Below are 19,583 nucleotides of genomic sequence, written 5' to 3'. Positions count from 1 at the left end.
TACAACCCACGTGTCAGTAGTTTCCTAAACTTCTGTGTGCATCTCAGAAAGAACTACATTAAATTAGGAAATTGAGCCTCATTAGATTAGGTTCAATATGTTTCCTCACCAACATGAAAAAATTATATGACTTTGTCAAAACAGTGGGGTCAATAGGCTGGAACGATAGCTCAGAGGGTAGGGCGTTTGCCTTGCATGCAGCCGACCCGGGTTCAATTTCCAGCATCCCATATGGTCCCCTGAGCACTGCCAGGAGTGATTCCTGAGTGCAGAGCCAGGAGTAACCCCTGTGCATTGCCCAAAAAGAAAAAAAAGATGGGGTCCAGGCAGAGCAATAGTACAGCAGGTAGGGTGCTTGCCTTACACATGGCCAACTGGGGTTCTATCCCCAGTACCCCATATGGTTCCCCGTGTCCCATCAGGAGTTATTCCTGAATGCAGAGCCAGGAGAAACCCCTGAGCACTGCTGAGTGTGCCCCTCCCCCCAAAAAGGAAAAAATGATGTGGTCATTTCATTTGCGTTTCCTTGGACATCTGCTATCAAAGGAAAATAACACTTAGTGACACTGGTAAGGTGCAAACCCAGAACCTCTGTGGCTTTTTGTTCCAGTCCTGGTCAGGCTGATGTTTAAGCCAGAAATAAATAAGGGTTAGTCACGAAGGAACATATTTTCTTCAGATATTATCAAGTAATCGAGCCAGTTCTTTTAAGAGAAGTTGATTTCCCAGCCTAGCTTCAAGAACGAAATCTCTGCGATCAGAAAGTAGCAGAGAAAGGATCATTATTTATATAAAACAAACTATATATTCTTCCACACATTTTATCAAGAGTAATAAAAAACAATAGTCCTTTTTGCTCAAATGTCAGTGACTAGTAGTAGAGTTTTGTCACCTCCTTAACTAAAGGAAGTGTTGAAACTAGAATTTAAGAAATAACATGACCATGTTCTTTCATAAATTAAAACATCCACAATAGAATGCTGTCTTGGCATTTCCTGGGGCCACCACTCTGGGCATACTAACACTATCCAATCCACAAGGAGCAATCTCTAGTGGTGGGAATTAGATGAGAGGAATGGATATCAGGTTATAGGATAAACACTGGTTGGGAACTGAGCCAGTCCCACAGAACAAGGAAAGGAAGAAGTTTCTGTGTTCACATGCAAATTCCTCAATTCTGATGGAGATCTATTTTTGAGGTGCAGAATGCTAAGGAAGGAACAGGTTCACAGAAGGGATAAGGAATTATTCAGTTTTGAGACTTACTAAACAAAGAAAAGGAACACAAGTCCAAAGTCGACTGCATTTGTATACGACGACCCTGATGAAGAAATGGAGGATCACCAGTATTCTTCTAGTTACAACCTCTTTCTTTTTCCTCAAAAGTTATCACTAGGGCTAGAGAGATAGCACAGCAGGGAGGGTGTTTGCCTTGCACGCGGCCCACCCGGGTTCAATTCCCAGCATCCCATATGGTGCTCTGAGCACCACCAGGAGTAGCTCCTGAGTGCAGTACCAGGAGTAACCCCTGTGCATCACCAGGTGTGACCCAAAAAGAAAAAAAATAGTTATACCTAGCCTGAGTTACAATTCCATAGATTTGTTTGGTCTGTATTTGATATCTGGTTGCAGTTTACTTTTATATCTACTTTTAAAATTTTATTTAGAATGTATATGACATTAGTCTATGTTGTTGCAAGTAGCTACAAATGTAACATTATTTATTTAACCTTCTGCAGATAGAGCATTTTAATTCTTCCATGTTGATGGAGTAACATATCTAAGTATGAAGGACAGAGTCTGCTGTCAGACTTGAAGCAGTCTTCTTCCCAGCTACAGGTCTTCTGTCCGGCATACCCAACATATTACAAACTTACCTCTCTTAGGAGGGCCTGGAGCGATAGCACAGCGGTAGGGCGACTGCCTTGCACATGGCCAGCCAGGCCAGCCTGAGTTTGATTCCTCCACCCTTCTCAGAGAGCCCAGCAAGCTACCGAGTGTATCTCGTCCGCACGCCAGAGCCTGGCAAGCTGCCCGTGATGTATTTGATATGCCAAACACAGTAACAACAAGTCTCACAATGATGGAGACGTTACTGGGCCCGCTCAAGCCAAATTAATGAACAACGTGAGGACAGTGCTAGAGTACTACTCTCTTTTTTCATGCAAAAGCCACTTTGTTCTTAGTCTATTTCTACCTTTTGAGAAATGAAAATAGTTAATGTCTTGGTACCATGGGTCAAAACTAGAGCCTCATAGCAAGCACATGCTCTGCCAGTATGCTTCATCCCCCAAGCCATATTTCTATTTGTTCTGTGTATTAGGGCTGGAGCGATAGCACAGCGGGTAGGGCGTTCGCCTTACAAGCGGCCAACATGGCCGACCCGAGTTCGATCCTCTGCCCCTCTCAGAGAGCCCGGCAAGCTACCGAGAGTATCTTGCCCGCACGGCAGAGCCTGGCAAGCTCCCCATGACGTATTCGATATGCCAGACACAGTAACAACAAAGTCTCCAATGGAGACGTTACTGGGCCCGCTCAAGCAAATCGACGATCAACGGGAAGGCCTTTACCTTTTACCTTTACCTGTGTATTAGCAGCTTTCATTGGGGGGCAGGGCGACCCCCTACAGTGTTTAGGAGCTATTCCTGGTTGCGTGGTGAAGAATGATCCCTGGCAGTGTTCAGGGGACCATTTGTGGTGCCAAGGATCAAACTGGAGTTGGCTATATTGGAAGGTAAGCTTCTTAACGTCTATATTATATTTCCGCTTCTCCCCAACTTTTTTTTTTAATTCTGGGGATCAAACTGAAAGCCTCACACACAAAGGCAAAGGTCCTGCCACCTAGAGACATTCCCCATCCTGTCAAAACCTTTCAGGCCACATGAAGACAAATTAAGAAGCAACCCCGGTGAGCCCCTTCTTGATATGGTTCAGATGTAAAAACCGTCATCCCAGGTCCTGAGCAATAGTACAACAGGCAGGTTCAAACCCTGCCACAGCATATGGTCCCCCGAGCCTGCCAGGAGTGATCTCTAAACACCACGGGTGTGCCCCCCACCTCGGACCTCCAAAACATCCCCCATCCCAGCCCCACTCCTTACCCATCATAGGATTACACTGGACTCCTATCCAAGTTAGGAGTCCTGCCTGCTCTGTCAAGCTGTCTCGGGGAGTGTGAAGAGGCTGCTCTGCTTTCCCCCAGAAATCCTCATTATATGGGCAACAAACCTTTTAATACCTTCTTGGTATAGTGTAGAGTCACCAGCCTTGACCGCTGAACCAAATTTCGGGAAGGGGCAATCCATTCTGCGCATGACGTGACTATACTATCCCCGTCACGACCCTCCTTTGGGTTCCTATATGAACACGGCACAGGTTTCCTCTAGCAATATTCAGGCAGAGACTTAGGAACAAAACTGTCTCCCTGCGGAAATAATGACTCTACTACAAAACACATTGCGAAATTAAAATTCATGCTTGCTTGCTGGACTGGACCAAGATGAACTGTGGAAACCCCACGATGGGCCAGAGCAGGGAAAACACCCAGGTCAGCCACATGCAAGGCAAACTCTCTGCCCACCAGATATAATGTACTTTTAATTTCTTTTAAATAAGAGATGTCCTAGGCTTGTTTAAAGAAACAGTATTTTCTCATCTTATTTAAGATGAGAAAAGGAGAGACTGAAAATCAAACAGCATGAGAGGAAAATTCTAAAGGAGACAGAAAGAAATGGTATCACTGCCAAAGTTGGGACGAACAGGAGCTAAGGGTGGGTGTGGAAATGTGTGAGGGACAGAAGGTTGTGGGTGGGCGCAGATGGCAGGCACCTTTGAAAGGCGGAGGATGAGAACTTTGGGGAACAAGAATTCAAAGGAAAACGGTGAGAATCACCGGGAGGGAAGGAGACCACAGCAGCACATGCTGATTGCCCACATGTGTGGGGAATCTTCCTGCCAAGACACCAGCGTTCTGGGTAAAGGGCAGGATGCTAGCTGCGTGTCTCACCCATGTGCAATCTGACTGGCTCAATAAATATCTACTGAACATCCACTCAGAAACTTTATGTCATCCCGATGACCCAAGGCGTGAATTAGAGCAGAAGGCCATCTAAGGCTGATGATTTCAGAAGTGGACTGTGCTGAGAAGAAAGCGCATCCCTATCTCATCAGATGTATTGATCAGAAGTACATCAGATACACAAGAAACACTGTTCACTGCACAATTACTCTGACAAGCATCCTAGCTGCCAAGCATTATTTCCTTATGAAATAACTTCGAGGGGGGCTGGAGAGAGAGTACAGCAGGTAGGAAACTTGCCTTGCATACGGCTGACACAGGTTTGATCCCAGCAACCCCGATGGTTCCCCAAGCACCCAAGTAGCACCAGGAATGATTCCTGAGTGCAGAGCACAACCCTTAAGGATCACTGGATGTACCTTCACCTCCCCCAAAAGAAAGAAAACAACTTCTAGGGGCCAAATAATACTGTGGGTAGGGTGCTTGTCTTGCATGTAGCCTGTGTTTGAACCCCAGCAACCCATATGGTCCCCCAAGCACAGATCCAGGAGTAAGACCTGGGCACCACTAGATGTGGCCCAAAAGCAAAAGAAAGAAAGATGGAAAGAAAAGAAAAAAGAAAAGAGAAAAGAACTTTTTAAATTGCATTGTAATTTAACTTGTAGTTTTACAAAGACGACCGCTGGACTAGAGCTGTTACCGACTGGATTCCACGGGATGTCAAAAGACCGCGTGGCCGCCCACCTACCAGATGGTCAGACTTCTTCATCAAGATCATGAGTGATCGGTTTGAGGCTCTTCATGTTCCCAGAGCGAACAGATGCCATTGGGCTACACTAGCATGCGACAGGGACAAATGGAGATGTTACTGGCGCCCGCTCGAGCAAAGGGAGGACTAACGGGAAGTTAAGTGATTAAGTGATTAAGTTTTACAAAGAAGAGTTCTGTAGTTCTGTGTGTGATGAGTATTTTGTATTCAAGGCCCAAGGATACAAATCTTTTTTTTTTTTTTGGTTTTTGGGTCACACCCAGCAATGCACAGGCGTCACTCCTGGCTCTGCGCTCAGGAATTACCCCTGGCAGTGCTCAGGGGACCATATGGGATGCTGGGAATCAAACCCGGGTCGGCCGCATGCAAGGCAAACGCCCTACCCGCTGTGCTATCGCTCCAGCCCCACAAATCAACAAGTATTTTTTGTTGTTGTTGTTGGATCATACCTGGTAGTACTCAGAGCTTACTCCCGACTCTGTACTCAGAGATCATTCTCAGTGGTACTCAGGGGATCAAATGAGAGCCCTACCCACTGTACTCTCTCTCCAGCTCCAGATAGTTCTTAAAATATGTGGCAAGCACCGTTTTGAAACTGGGAGTAGAAAGAAGAGTGGGGAAAAATAAGTGACTTGCTTTCCCATGTTTGCTTTGGTTATAACGGTTAGTCTGAATGTTTGGTTAGCAAGCACTGTAGCACTGTCCTCACACTGCTCACTGATTTGCTGGAGCAGGCACCAGTAACGTCTCTATTGTGAGACCTGTTACTGTTTTTGGCATATTGTGTGCAAGGCAAATGCCCTACCAGCTGTGCTATCATTCCAGCCCTTGGCAGACTTTAATCAAATAATCATATAAACTAGAAATTGTGGAGGGTCTTCCTGTGCAAAATGACCTCCTCTAGGAAGTCATAGAAGCCTCTGTGACGCAGTGACTCTGGCGCTGAGAGCTGATGCTTGAGAAAGACTGGGCGGGCTGTGTGAACCATGTTCTTGAGTTTCAGTGCTCTCGAGGGTCTGGTTTCTGAGGCCTCTTCCAGGATTATCTAGTCCCAGAGGAATCAAACAACTCTCGCTGACCCCAATGTGCCTTTCTTATGCAAACGAACCAATGGGAATGCGACACCCCTCCCCACAGCCTTTACCCCCAGGGAAGGTACCTGACACCTCTGGGTAGTCTCCACACTCCAGAATCTGCTCAATGACTCAAACTACCTAATCCTGAACCTCTCTTGCCTCACCTGCCCGTTGCCACAGAAACCACCGTGAAGGCTCCGGAGGGGAGAGAGGACAGCGGGTCTGTGCTCACCCTGCAGTCCTGAGCCACATCCCTTAGCCCTCAGACAAGTTTTTCTATAGTTTCTCCATAATTTACAAAAATAATGTGGCTATTATTGTCAGCTGGTTGGCAACCAAAAGAAATACAAAATGGAAAAGGTAACATTCCCTTAAGCAACTTATTAGAGAAAAGAAGATGGTCTAAGAGCCCTCTCCTCTGGGTCTTTCAAACCAACTGCACAGTGGCCAAGCTGTGGCACGCTCAGCCAGAGCTCATTCACGGCAGAAGTTTCCAATGCATTATGGTCTTTTCACGTGACCTCAAAACATCCTGTAAAGTAGGAAAATTATTTTAACAATTCTTTACATTTGTAAAACGAAGAAACTCAGAGGGATAACCTTACTCTGGTTGTTAAAGGTCATAAGGGGACTGTTGGGGGGATTGTTCAGGGTCATAAGGAAGTCAAGAGCGAGATTCCACATGTTTGAGGTATTTTCCGACATCTCCTTTCACAGGAAACCTCTCAAGAGCTGCGTTTGTCAACATCATCGCTGGGCAGGTTCCCCTCCCACCAAGTGATCTTACAGGCTCCTCCAACCCACAGCTCACAGGATTTAAGTAAAGTCACACTCAGGATTAGTTTGCAAGAGTAACCAGATCCACACCAGGAAAAACAAATTCACTAGCAAATTTATAGCACAGTTTCATTAAATGAGGCTGATGGCCAGGAAACAAAAACAACCTAAGAATTCACTAATGAATACTGTTTACCAAAGCTGTATTCATACATTAATGAACTAAGAGCCAGGATCTTTTCTGAGAAATGCAGTAAGGATTTGGTCACTGAGTGACTGTGATGGAATGTGATACATAGTGTGATTTTATCTAGATGGTAAAACCTAATACTCGCTTTGGCTATAACCACTGCATATATAGTCCTCTGTTGACCAAAATGTCAATAGATAATGCAAAAATCATTACAATGGAACACTATTCAGCCACAGAAAAGAATTATACCTTACCATCTGTGACAATGTGAATAAACACAGGTTCAATCAACTAAGTGAATAAGTCAGACAAATACTGTATTATCTCATTTGGAATTTCAGAATTACAACAAAAAAACACAGAAAATAGGATGGTGGAGTAGGAGAAATGGGCGGTTAAGAAGAATTTGAAAGTCCTCATCAAAAGGAAAAATATCCTGTAATTTTATATGAAGACAAATAGTAACTAGATTTATTGTGATGATCATTTTGGAGTATCTACAAATACAGAATCATTACATTAAAGATCTGATCTTAAAACGTCTTAAATCTCAATTATAACTCCATTTTTAACCTACAATTGAAAGAATATATTGCAAAAAATATATTACAAATTCTTTATATTGCAAACACTTTCCATTACAGAAGTCAGCAGATCCAAACCAAAGAAAACCACACAACTCCTTCCCGATCATGCTTCCCCTCGTTCCCCCCCCCCCCACCCTGTTTACATTAACTCAGGTCCACATCCTTAGAGGCAGCAAATCGAGAATTAGAATGCAACCTTGAGTTCATCTAAATTCATTCTGTCATTAATGAAACTTGAGGAGGGGCCAGAGAGAGAGAGAGAGAGAGAGAGAGAGAGAGAGAGAGAGAAACACACCGCCCACCCCTCCCCACCTTTAGGCTGGACCAGGTACAGTGCTTGCCAGGCAGAGCCTGGTGGGACCCCAACAGCCCCCTCCCAACCTGCCACCCCCGCCAAAAACCAAAACCAAAACCACAAACGTTTAGCAAACGTTTGCTTTGAAAAGGCTGCCCTAAGCAGCTTCGCCTCCTGGGGCCAGGCACCTGGTGCCACGTGGCTGAGTATCCCCATGACGGCGGCGTACCCCGAGAGGTCCCCAGCATCGCTTCGGATCGCCGCCCCCCCCCCCCCCCAACACACACCACCAAAGAAAATTTCCTAAAAGCGAAAAGCATCAAGAGCGCATGCGCCGCAGCCTGGGCCTACCTATCCCACGCGGCCTCGGCCTCGAGTGCGGCGCGCGGCCCACGGGGCTCTCGCGGGGCCGGCGGGGAGTTCCGGGCCCAGCGCGCTGTCCTCGTCCTTGGCCTTGGCTCCAGAACAGAAGTTCTTCTAGGAGCAGAAGTTGGAGTTTGGGGCGAAGCTCCTGGGTTCCCGCTGTGGCTTCGAGGCGCAACCTGGAGGCCAGTGCGGGGCGAATGGCCAGAGACAACGGTCGACGCAGCCTACGGGGGCCGGGAAGGGCCGAGCGCGCCGCGCGAAGTCACGCCGCGCGAAGTCACGCGGGATCTCACCGGTCGCGCCCCCCCCCCCCCAAGCAAGCCCCGGAAGGGCCACGACCGCCACGAGGCCTTTTCCTCTCCTGATCCTGGAGGACTCGCATCATGGAAGGTAAACGATTTAAAGATCTTGGACTTCATTTTGGGTGGGGGGTTGAGGGCCACTCCTGGCCCCGTGCGCAGGGGCCACTCTGGACAATGCCCTAAAGATGCAGTTCAATCTCTTTTTTTTTTTTTTTTTTTTTGCTTTTTGGGTCACCTGGTGATGCACAGGGGTTCCTTCCTGGCTCTGCACTTAGGAGTTACACCTAGCGGTGCTCTGGGGACCATATGGGATGCTGGGAATCGAACCCAGGTCAGTCGCGTGCAAGGCAAACGTCCTACCTGCTGTGCTATCTCTCCAGCCCCAGATGCAGTTTAATCTTAGTCAGATATTCCATTTCTGTCTTGTGTTTCTCACTGCTGATTGGGTACCGGATCATCCCCATGCGTGCCCTAATATTTGACACGAAAGGGAATGGTGGTTAAAGTGGAGAAGTTTCTAGAATGTTCTTCCGTTTCCATTTCTAGTCATTGTTTTCATTGCAGCTCTACCCTGTTCTTCAGACGCTTGCTGTTCTCCATCTCCCCAAGGTGGAAGATTCCAGTCTTCCACCTAGTTCTACCCATTTTCTCTTTTCTAAATTATCCCAGCCCCTTTACCAAATTAATTTCCCCAACAAAATATTACCATAATAAAAACACTCCATAATTCTCCTTTGCCTAAAATATTAAACCTACGCATGATTTAGTTCCTCAAGCCTTCATCATCTAGTTATCTAATTCTCACCAACTTTCCAAACCAACTATCCAAACTATCCAAACCAACTTTCTCAGCTTACCCAATTCCCATTCAACTTCCTTATTTTCCACTTTGTGAGGACCCTGACACAGACAGTGCAGATCATCTACCGGAGAAACTTGAGGACAGAAAAGTGAGAAAATGCCCTGGCTTGCTCTAATAGATGTGCTGTGTCCTCTTTCTTTTGTTCTTGGGCTCCTCCTGACCATGCTCAGGGCCAGCCACACGCAAGACAAATGCCTTAACCCCTGCAGTATCTCTCCTACCCCCTCTTGAGTCACTTCGGACACATGATAGTTATAATAAAATGCATGGATATTATCTGTTATGGACGTTAAGAGAGTTTTTTTCTAGCTATATTTTGATCTGGTAATAAAGAGTCTTTAGGAGATGAAAGACTTCAGGCAGATGTGAAGCAACACAATCATGGTTAGCATTTATTGAGCTCTTACTAAATGTTAGGCACTGCTTATTTTATTTAAATGTTATTATATTTTTATAAAGTAGTTCACAATATTTGATTACATTTAATATTGGAACTCCGCACAGCGGTAGGGCGTTTGCCTTGCATGCAGGCAGCCTGGCCGAGCCAGGTTCGATTCCTCCGCCCCTCTCAGAGAGTCTGGCAAGCTACCAGAGTATTCAGTATGCCAAACACAATAACAACAAGTCTCGCAATGGAGACGTTACTGGGCCCGCTCAAGCAAATCGATGAACAACGGGAGGACAGTGACAGTGACAGTGACAATATTGGAACACTAATCCCACCACTTTTATACCTTCCCACCACCATATTTTGAATGTTTCCATCCCAAACCACAACCCTTGACACAAAGCAGAACCGAAATAATTTGTTTTGTATTGTTTGTTATGAATAAATCACATAAACCACTGAAAATGCTCAAAAACACTTTCCTTAGAGGGCTGGGGGAGCAATAGCACAGCGGGTAGGGCGTTTGCCTTGCACGTGGCCCAGCAGGGTTCGATTCCCAGCATCCCATATGGTTCCCTGAGCACCACCAGGGGTAATTCCTGAGTGCAGAGCCAGGAGTAACCCCTGTGCAACGCCGGGTATGACCCCCCCCAAAAAAAAACTTTCGTTAGAGTGTATGAAGATTGTTGTATTTCACCCAGGGGCCATTAAGTCCTTCTATAAGAGATTACTAATATGTTGTTAAGGGCCGAACCTTACATGCTTTTATATGTAAGTTCCATGGTGTAATGGTTAGCACTCTGGACTCTGAATCCAGCGATCCGAGTTCAAATCTCGGTGGAACCTGTAGCTTTTGGGCTGGAGCGATAGCACAGCGGGTAGGGTGTTCGCCTTACAAGCGGCCAACATGGCCGACCCGAGTTCGATTCCTCCGCCCCTCTCGGAGAGCCCGGCAAGCTACCGAGAGTATTCGATATGCCAGACACAGTAACAACAAAGTCTCCAATGGAGACGTTACTGGGCCCGCTCGAGCAAATCGACGATCAACGGGAGGGCCTTTACCTTTACCTTTATGTATGTATGTAAAAATATATTTCCCTCTAATATTGGTTGCCTTCTACTTTAAAACCACCAAATTTTTGTGGTGTGCTACTCTTGGTATATTGGTGGTGTAAAGTATGAGACGCCCAGGAATTGGTTTGCTTGTGGGTGAGGCCCGTCCAAGCGGGTGGCGAGTGGCCATGAGTGAGGCAGCTTTCATGTTTGGGTTACAATCACACAGTGATCAAACACCCACCCCTCCACCAGAGGCACTGTTTATTCTTTTTACTACAGTCTTGCTAAGCGGAGGGTCAAGAGGCAGCTTCCCAGCAACACTAAAGAAGTTAGTTAATGTACATAGGTAATTAATTAATTAATAGGAGTTAATTAATTAAGTAATAGGAGTTAATGTACATAATCCAAGGGAGGACCCACAAAAGATTCGTGAGGTCTCAGCATTTAGAAGACTAACGATGTATTATTAAACGGAACACTCCTCATTTAGCTTATAACAGGAGTCCCACCTTCCAGGTGGGGCTTCAAAGTGATTTCATATAATTTCTAACTTTAAGGTCATTTCTGGGAAAAAAACCACTCGAATGAATCAGAGAAGTAGGGCTGGAGAGATAGTACAGTGAGTAGGGCGCTTGCCTTGCACTGCGAGGTGTCACCCCAAAACCAAACCCAAACAAAAAGAACCAGAGAACAGGAGCTGGGCTGGGGTGATAGCACAGTGGGTAGGGCATTTGCCTTGCAGACCCAGGTTCGATTCCCACGGTCCACGGTCCTCTGGTTGTTCATCGATTTGCTCGAGCGGGCCCAGTAACGCCTTCATTGTGAAACTTGTTACTGTGTTTGGCATATCGAATACGTCACGGGGAGCTTGCCAGGCTCTGCCGTGCGGGCGAGATACTCTCGGTAGCTTGCCGGGCTCTCCGAGAGGGGTGGAGGAATCGAACTCGGGTCGGCCATGTTGGCTGCGTACAAGGCAAACGCCCTACCCGCTGTACTATCTATCGCTCCAGCCCAGGTTCGATTCCCAGTATCCCATATGTTCCCTTGAGCACTGCCAGGAGTAATCCCTGAGTGCATGAATGCATGAGCCCCTGAGCATCACCGGGTGTGACCCAAAAAGCAAAAGCAAAAAACAAAACAAAACAAAGCAGAACAATAATACAAACAGTCACGGTAAAAAGACTTCTATGAAAATATCAAGAGGAAGCAGGACTTTTTTTTTTTTTAATTGAATCACCGTGAGAACAGTTACAAAGCTTTCAGGTTTAAGTCTCGGTCATACAATGATCAAACATCCATCCTTTCACCAGAAGAGGAAGCAGGACTTGAGCAGGGACTTTTTTACAAAGTGTGGATAGGATTTCTGGAGAAACAAGAAAGAATAGAATATGTAAAGGATGTAGTGAATAATTTGAAAAGCAGTCAAGTATGAGAAGGGTACAGTAGAGTTAAGGCTAGAACTGCCTACCTGCATTGTGGAATCGTGGAAAATAGGTAAATATAGCTGACCTTTGGAAAAAAAGTAGTTTGAACTTCATAGAACCATACAAACACCTCTCGTTCCTCTTGCCCTTCTTGGATTTTCTTGGAAACAGAAGACAAAAGTACTTATCATTACCCAATTGATAAATACAGTGAAGTACTCTGAGTATATTTTCCTCCTAATTTTCTTCATAAAACTTGTTATATATGTTGTATGTGTGTATAAATATGAGTAAATCGACTGTTTATGTTATCCATAAGGATTCTGGTTAACAGCATCATTTAAGACTTAAGTTTGGGGGAAACTCAGAAGTTACTTACGGACTTTTCAGCATTGTGATGGTTGCCAGCCTTATTCCACGCTTCATTCAAGGGCCACTGTAGATCCAATTATAGAAGACTTTGAAGGTAAAGTAGCTTGAACTTTTTCTTTATTTTCATATCAGTTTTTGGGACATACCTGGTGGTGCTCTGTGCTCAGGGAACACTCCTGGTGGGTTTGGGGGGTATTATGGAGTGCCTAGGATCAAACCCAGGCCAGCTGCATGCAGGGTAAGTGCCCTACCTGCTGTACTATCTCTCTCACCCCTAGCTTAAACTTTTTATTGGGGACAATGAGCAACTGAGACCTTTTTTGTTTTTGATTTTAATATAGTGGTAATTTAGTCGCTACAGAACGAAAAAGATAGGGGCCGGAGTGATAGTACAGCGGCTAGGGCGTTTGCCTTGTGTGCGGCTGACCTGGGTTCGATCCCTGGCATCCCATATGGTCCCCCAAGTGCCGCCAGGAGTAATTTCTGAGTGCAGAGCCAGGAATAACCCCTGAGCATCACTGGGTGTGACACAAAAAGCAAAAAGAAAAAAAGATAAAACGATAAAGTTAGCAATGATGTTTACTCTTGTAATTTAGGCCTAACCTATGATGATTTAGCAGTAAAACTAGGAGCAAAGAAATCAAGGATTAAGCCACTAGATTAAGATAAAGTCTAGCAATTGAATTACAAGAGATCAAAAGAAATTCAAACGCCATAGGGCATTTAATGTACTTTGTGATGTTTTATTGGGTTATTAAGGCCTAATAACCTCATGTATTATTACCCAATAAAGTGAGATGCATGAACTCTCCTCTTGGCCCTTTGTCGCAGAGCTAATAGTTGTCAATCAAAGAAGTGTTGTTGGAAGGTGGAAAAACATTCTAGCACAGAATCATGCATGCATATGGAGGATCACTAGCACCATATGCACACACACACCAAGAAACTGGCCAAAATTCCAATTCTGCAGATTTTTTTTTTTTTTTTGCTTTTTTGGGTCATACCTAGTGATGCTCAGGGGTTATTCCTGGCTCTGCACTCAGGAATTGTTCCTGGCGGTGCCTGGGGGACCATATGGGATGCTGGGGATCAAACCCAGGTCGGCCACGTGCAAGGCAAACGCCTTACCCGCTGTGCTATCACTCCGGCCCCCCAATTCTGCAGATTTTAAATATGAACAGGACTGAGAAGTAAGCACTGAGTTTGTCCTTGGAAGATTGGTGTGGTTGGACCGGAGAGATAGTAAAGCAGGTGGAGGTACTACCTGTATCTAATCCCTGGCATTATATAGGGTCCCCCCAGCCCCACCAGGAGTGGTTTCTGAGCATAGCTGGGCGTAACTGAAACTCTCTCCTCCCCGTTCCCCCCCCAAAAAAAAAGAGAAAAAAATATTGGCATTATAAGATTGCTACGGTAAAAGCCAGAGGATATTATATATGCTTCATGAAGTCTGTAATAAAAGAAAAAAATTCAGTAGGAAAAAATTTTGCCATTGTTCAAGCTATTGGAAAAACTAAATGTATTATTTTTACCAAGTCATTCTTGGTAAGGATGAGATAAAATAACACAGGAGTTCTGGCTGGAGCAGTAGTACAGAGAACAGAATTTCAAAAATGCTAACTGACCCTGCTGAGCTTCAGTCCTTCTCCAGGTTAAATATTTTGGTTTACCTTTTTTTTGGTCTTTGGGCCACACTCAGCTGTGCTCAGGTTGGCAACTCCAAAAACATGGCAGGTAACACTGTTCCATAGGCTTATGCCTCCCTGAACATGCCACTCGCCTTTCTGGAAATCCGTTCCCACACTCGATTGGCATCCCTGGTTCCTGCTTGTCTTTCCTCACGAAGCTTCTGTGAGTGCTACAGGTTTAAAATGGCAAAGCAATTACATGAGAGCATATTGCACACAATATACAATTACAATGTTTCCGCCCTTATTTCAGTTTAATTAATTTTAAAAATTGTGATAGTAAGGGCTAAATAGATAGTCCGGCAGGTCAGGTGCTTGCCTTGCAGGCGGCTGACCTGGGTTTGAATCCTTGATCCCCAGTATGGTTCTCTGAGCCCACCAGGAATGATCCCTGAGCACAGAGTCAGGAGTAAATCCTTAGCAAATGGGAGTTGCGATTGTGTGCGTTTAAGGAAAGAAACTCTTGGATGATTGGTTGTGAGGTGTCCCTCAGGAACTGCTGCTCTGGGCTGGTGCATTCCTTTTCTCTTAGGAGGCAAATGAAAGTGAGCAGGAAGGGCAGGCTTTCAAGATTCACCCATGTCATTGCTCCTAGCAGTTCTTCACTCCCTTTTATGACAAGTAATGCCCCATTGTATGTGTATGCTGCATCTGCTTATCCATTCCTTTCTTGTTCACGGTCATCCTGTTGTTCATCAAGTTCCTCGAGCAGGCCCCAGTAATGTGTCCTTCATCCTAGCTCTGAGATTTTAGAAAGTGCCATATTCAGGGCTCTTTCAGGGTCAGGAGAATGAGACCCATCATTGTTACTGTTTTTTGGCATATGGAATACACCATGGGGAGTTTGCCAGACTCTGCCGTGTGGGCAGGATACTTGCGGTAGCCTGCCAGGTCCTCCAGAGTAAGAACTAGATAATAAGTGCATTTGCAGCCACGTGCTTCAGGGAGCTGGGTTTTATAGTCTCTGGGTCTTGGCCGTTGATGGGATTACATGGCACCGGGGGTAGTGGTGGGTGTAACGCCTACCTACTGGAAGATGGGGGATCTGGGTGGAGGAGGCCCAGTCTGGATCAGAGCAGGCTTCGAGATCTCAGCCCCGGGACCCGCATGCCTGGGTTCCTCTGCCGGTTCCTTCATCCTGTCTTATTAGGAGCAAATTATTTCAACCTTGCTCGCTGTTATGAATTCTGCCACTTTCAATTATTAGTATGTGAATCACTGTTTTCAGTTCTTTTGATAACATAGTAAAATTACGGTATCAGGTGGTAAGGTAAAGGTAAAGGTAAAGGCCCTCCTGTTGTTCGTCGATTTGCTCGAGCGGGCCCAGTAACGTCTCCGTTGGAGACTTTGTTGTTACTGTGTTTGGCATATCGAATACGTCACGGGGAGCTTGCCAGGCTCTGCCGTGCAGGCAGATACTCTCGGTAGCTTGCCGGGCTCTCCGAGAGGGGCGGAGGAATCGAACTCGGGTCAGCCATGTGGGCTGCGTGCAAGGCAAACGCCCTACCGCTGTGCTAAAAATTATCAGGTGGTAATTTTTCCTATTATTTGAGGAACCCCCAACTTCTCACATTTGGTAGGATCATTTTGCATTCCAGACCAAAATGATGAAGTTTCCAGTTTCTTTCATCTCTGCTAACACTTGTTTCCTGGTTTTTTTTTTTGGCTACTTTTGTTGTGTGTATGTGTGTGCACGCACGTGTTACAGCCATCCTAGTGTATTAAGTGGTATCTTGTTGCGTTTTTATTTGTGTTCCCATAATGGGTAGTGATGCAAAACATCTTGTTACGTACTTATTCTTATATCTTCTTTGAAGAATTCTATTCAAATTCTTTGCCCACTTTTGAATGGGGGGGCATGTTGAGCTGGAAGAGTTTTTATATATTCTAATGGTTAATCCTTAGATAAATGATTTGCAAATATTTTCTCCCATTCTGTGGGTTATTTTACTTTTTCTTAAAGTTTTTCTTAATTCAGAGAAGTTTTTACTTTGATGATGTTAATTTTAATTGCCAGTGCTTTGTGGTGTCAGGCTTACAGCCAGTCCCCGTTTGGTCCCACTCACCATATGTCCCACCGCATCTGGCTTTCATGGTTCCACGAAGCGTGTGTGACTGAGAATCACTGGGACAATTTCTTAGGGTGTCTGAACCCACTTGATACATACCCACCCCTACACTGTCACTGTCACTGTCCTCCCGTTGTTCATCGATTTGCTCGAGGGGGCCCAGTCAGGTCTCCATTGTGAGACATATTTATTACTGTGTTTGGCGTATCGAATACGTCACGGGTAGCTTGCCAGGCTCTGCCGTGCGGGCGAGATACTCTCGGTAGCTTGCCGGGCTCTCCGAGAGGGGCGGAGGAATCGAACTCGAGTGGCCCATGTTGGCCGCTTGCAAGGCATACGCCCTACCCGCTGTGCTGTCGCTCCAGCCCCCCACCCCTACACATACACACAAAACGCAGCTGTCGGCTAAGAAGGTAACTGTTGTTTTACAAACCACTGCATGTGTGAGGCCCTGCAGATAAAATCCTATTGCAATTCAGAAATTGTCTTTAGTGCTGGAGAGGTAGTACAGCGGGGTGGGCATTTGCCTCACGCTGGCTGAGCCAGATTTGATCCCGAGCACCACATATGCCCCCTGAGCACCACCAGCAGGAAGCCCTGAGCACAAAACCAGGTGTATTTCATCTTATTTCAGTTTAATTATATTTTCAACTTGTGTATTTAAATTTGCATGTCACATGTTGCAAGTTACATAATTAAATAATTAAATTTAAACATACAGCTGCATGCGGCAGATGCTACTGGAGTGGACCACACAGTTGTGTATGTTAAGTGGAGTAGCTGACGTCAATACTGACTTCAGTGCTACCATCTCAAGACGAATTTCTCATGGGAAGAGCCGAGGAGAAGAGAAAATGGCCAAGAACAAGTGAGTTGGGTTTCCTTCTCAGTTTTGAAAATGTTGTCGTACATTTTTCTCTCTTCATTCTGGTGTTTTATGTCCCAAGAAAATTCAGTTCAGTCCTCTGAACCCACTTTTCTCCCGAGGGACAAGAGCTCTTATCATTGACCGTGACTTTGTGAAGCTTGCCTTTTGCCTTCCCATTGTTTTTCTTTTATTCAGTAAGTAGTCAGAACTGTTTGCGGCTCAAACAGGCATTGTCAGTAGAATTTAGCCCTTCTGGAGTTTATGATCTAATCAGGGACTTAAGGGAAAATTCAAAGAAACTCGATTTCTAGAGAGAAAGAGGATCCGCCCTGTAGATCTTCAGTGGTAGGTGGGGGCGTGTCTCAGATGGGAGGGTCCGTATTTTGCATATGTGAGGCCTCAGATTTGATCCCTAGCACTTCCTCACCCCCCCAGCACAACCTGGATTGGCCCCTGGATCACCACCTTTCCCCAAAAAATAAATAAGTAAATAAAATTTCAGAGACATAAAAGAGTCTTATTGGGAAGATTGCATGAAACGGATAGAATTTTGGTGGGAACTAAAAGAAGAACACAGAGCCAGGAGTAAGCCTTGAGGTATGCCCCTTCCCCCCCCCCCAAAAAAAAAGAACAAGGGGAAAAAAACCACCCAGAGCTCAGGATCACTCCTCGTGCACAGGGGACACTTTGCCAGGCCGGGGATTGAACAGCCAACAGCCACGTGCGAGGCAAGCGCCCGATCCTCGGTACTATCTCTCCTAGTCAGAAAAAAAAAAAAAAAAGATTGCTTTTTGAGAGGCTACGTTATGACCCTCAGAGACCCTCAGCTCTGCTGTGTTGAAATTCCGCATCCCCAGGACTCCAACGCAGCTGTCAGGGGGCTCCCCGAAGCCCCCCATCTTCGCTCTGTGCCAGGGTGGAGGAAGGGCCCGTTCTGATTTGTTTGGTATTTTTTTGTTGGGCCAAGTCGGCCCTCCACCCAAAGGATTCAGTCGAAACTCTGCTCACCATGGAATAAATTGGCCAAATAAATTCGGTTGGTTCTATTTTTTTCAGAGAAATCTTCCTTTTGAAATCAGCCTGGAAATTAAAAACAAAAACACATCTCTTTCATCCAGCTGTTTTCTATGCGATCGGGGCGGGGGTTCTGGGAAATAAATAAGATTCTTGACATGATCCCCCAGCGGTCACGACCAGTGTGGACTTGACTGAGCCCGGGCAGGCTCCGGCACTCTCTCTCCCGGTGCTCTGAATGGGGAGATATTTCCAGCTTGGACTTTTATTTTTGACCAGTTGAAAATCAGAGACCCAGAAGAGCTGTTCTCCCAGGAGGGAGAGGCAGCAATGAGACCAGGAAAGGCAGGGATAAGAATTGGGGCTAGACAAAAGAAACGTATCCTAAGCCAGCTAAAAGGGATCTTGATTCTCTAATAGGAGCTTGGTGACATCTAGGGACAGCTAGCAGAGTGGCGCAGCGGAAGCGTGCTGGGCCCATAACCCAGAGGTCGATGGATCGAAACCATCCTCTGCTACAATTTGTTTTTCACTCGCTTCCTGCTATAATAAAGCTAATTGCTTTGAAAACTAAACCGATTCCAGATCTACATTGAACTCAGAAAATCCGCCTAAGAATTCTTCTATAGTTCAGGTTTTCCCTTCCATTTTCTTTTCCCATCGCTTGCTGTGCAATTTCAAAGCTCATCTATCTGCTGAACTGCAAAACTCCTTTCCCTGTTGTCTAGCAAAAGAACAAATACAAATCCTCTTTCAGTTGGAGTGGTCTTATATGTCTCTTTCATGGGAAAGAAGGTGACAGGTTCTACATCTACTTCCATTATGTCTTCCAGCAAACGGATTTTCAAATGCACTATGTACTTCTGGTATTTTAATTGGCTGCCTGCTAGTAGAACATGCAAATTAAACGCAAAAAATGTTATTACCACATACTTTTGGTACTGAAAACAAAAATTTTAAAAACAATGTTTCTATGTATTTAACTATTTAGTACAAACAGGTATAATAGACTGATAAGATTAAGAGTTGAAGCAATAGTACAGCAGATAGGGCACTTTCCTTGCAGGTGACTGATTTGATTGGATCCTCAGAATCCCATATGGTCCTGTGCGCCCACCAAGAGTTATTCCTGATCCCTGAGCAAACTGGGTGTGGCCCAAAACCTTAAAAAAAATTGGTAAGATTAAGACTTTAAGCATACATTATATTGGCATAGAATTCTATGAATACATAAATTCAAGGAAAGGATCAATACAGAATTCCCAACTGTATAGAAGGCACAATTTTCTGCTCTTTTTTTTTTTTCCGGCTTTTTGGGTCATACCTGACGATGCACAGGAGATGCAATTACTCCTGGCTGTGCTTAGGGGACCATATGGGATGCTGGGAACCGAACCAGGGTCGGCCGCCCCACTTTTCTGCTCTTAAAAGGCCTGTTGACTTGATTGCCACTCAATGC

General features: G+C 45.4%; 1 protein-coding gene and 2 non-coding genes across 3 annotated transcripts in view; 2 read left to right on the top strand and 1 right to left on the bottom strand.

The window, feature by feature from the left end:
- The window catches only part of LOC130040153 (uncharacterized), a 249,284-nt gene that overhangs the window by 151,504 nt on the left and 78,197 nt on the right, over positions 1 to 19,583 (bottom strand). The window contains exon 4 of the mRNA XM_056132168.1: positions 5,045 to 5,080. Within this exon, the coding sequence (XP_055988143.1) occupies positions 5,045 to 5,080 (36 nt within the window). The remainder of the gene's footprint in view (positions 1 to 5,044; positions 5,081 to 19,583) is intronic.
- Positions 10,408 to 10,479, top strand: TRNAQ-CUG (transfer RNA glutamine (anticodon CUG)). The gene has a single exon. It is a non-coding gene; the product is annotated as a tRNA-Gln (tRNA).
- On the top strand, positions 18,571 to 18,642 carry TRNAM-CAU (transfer RNA methionine (anticodon CAU)). Its single transcript has one exon. It is a non-coding gene; the product is annotated as a tRNA-Met (tRNA).

Source organism: Sorex fumeus, unplaced genomic scaffold, assembly GCF_029834395.1.
Source record: "Sorex fumeus unplaced genomic scaffold, SorFum_2.1 ptg000094l, whole genome shotgun sequence".
Lineage (NCBI taxonomy): Eukaryota > Metazoa > Chordata > Mammalia > Eulipotyphla > Soricidae > Sorex > Sorex fumeus.
The sequence above is the reverse complement of the archived record's forward strand: the minus strand, read 5'-3'. Positions and strand labels throughout refer to the sequence as shown.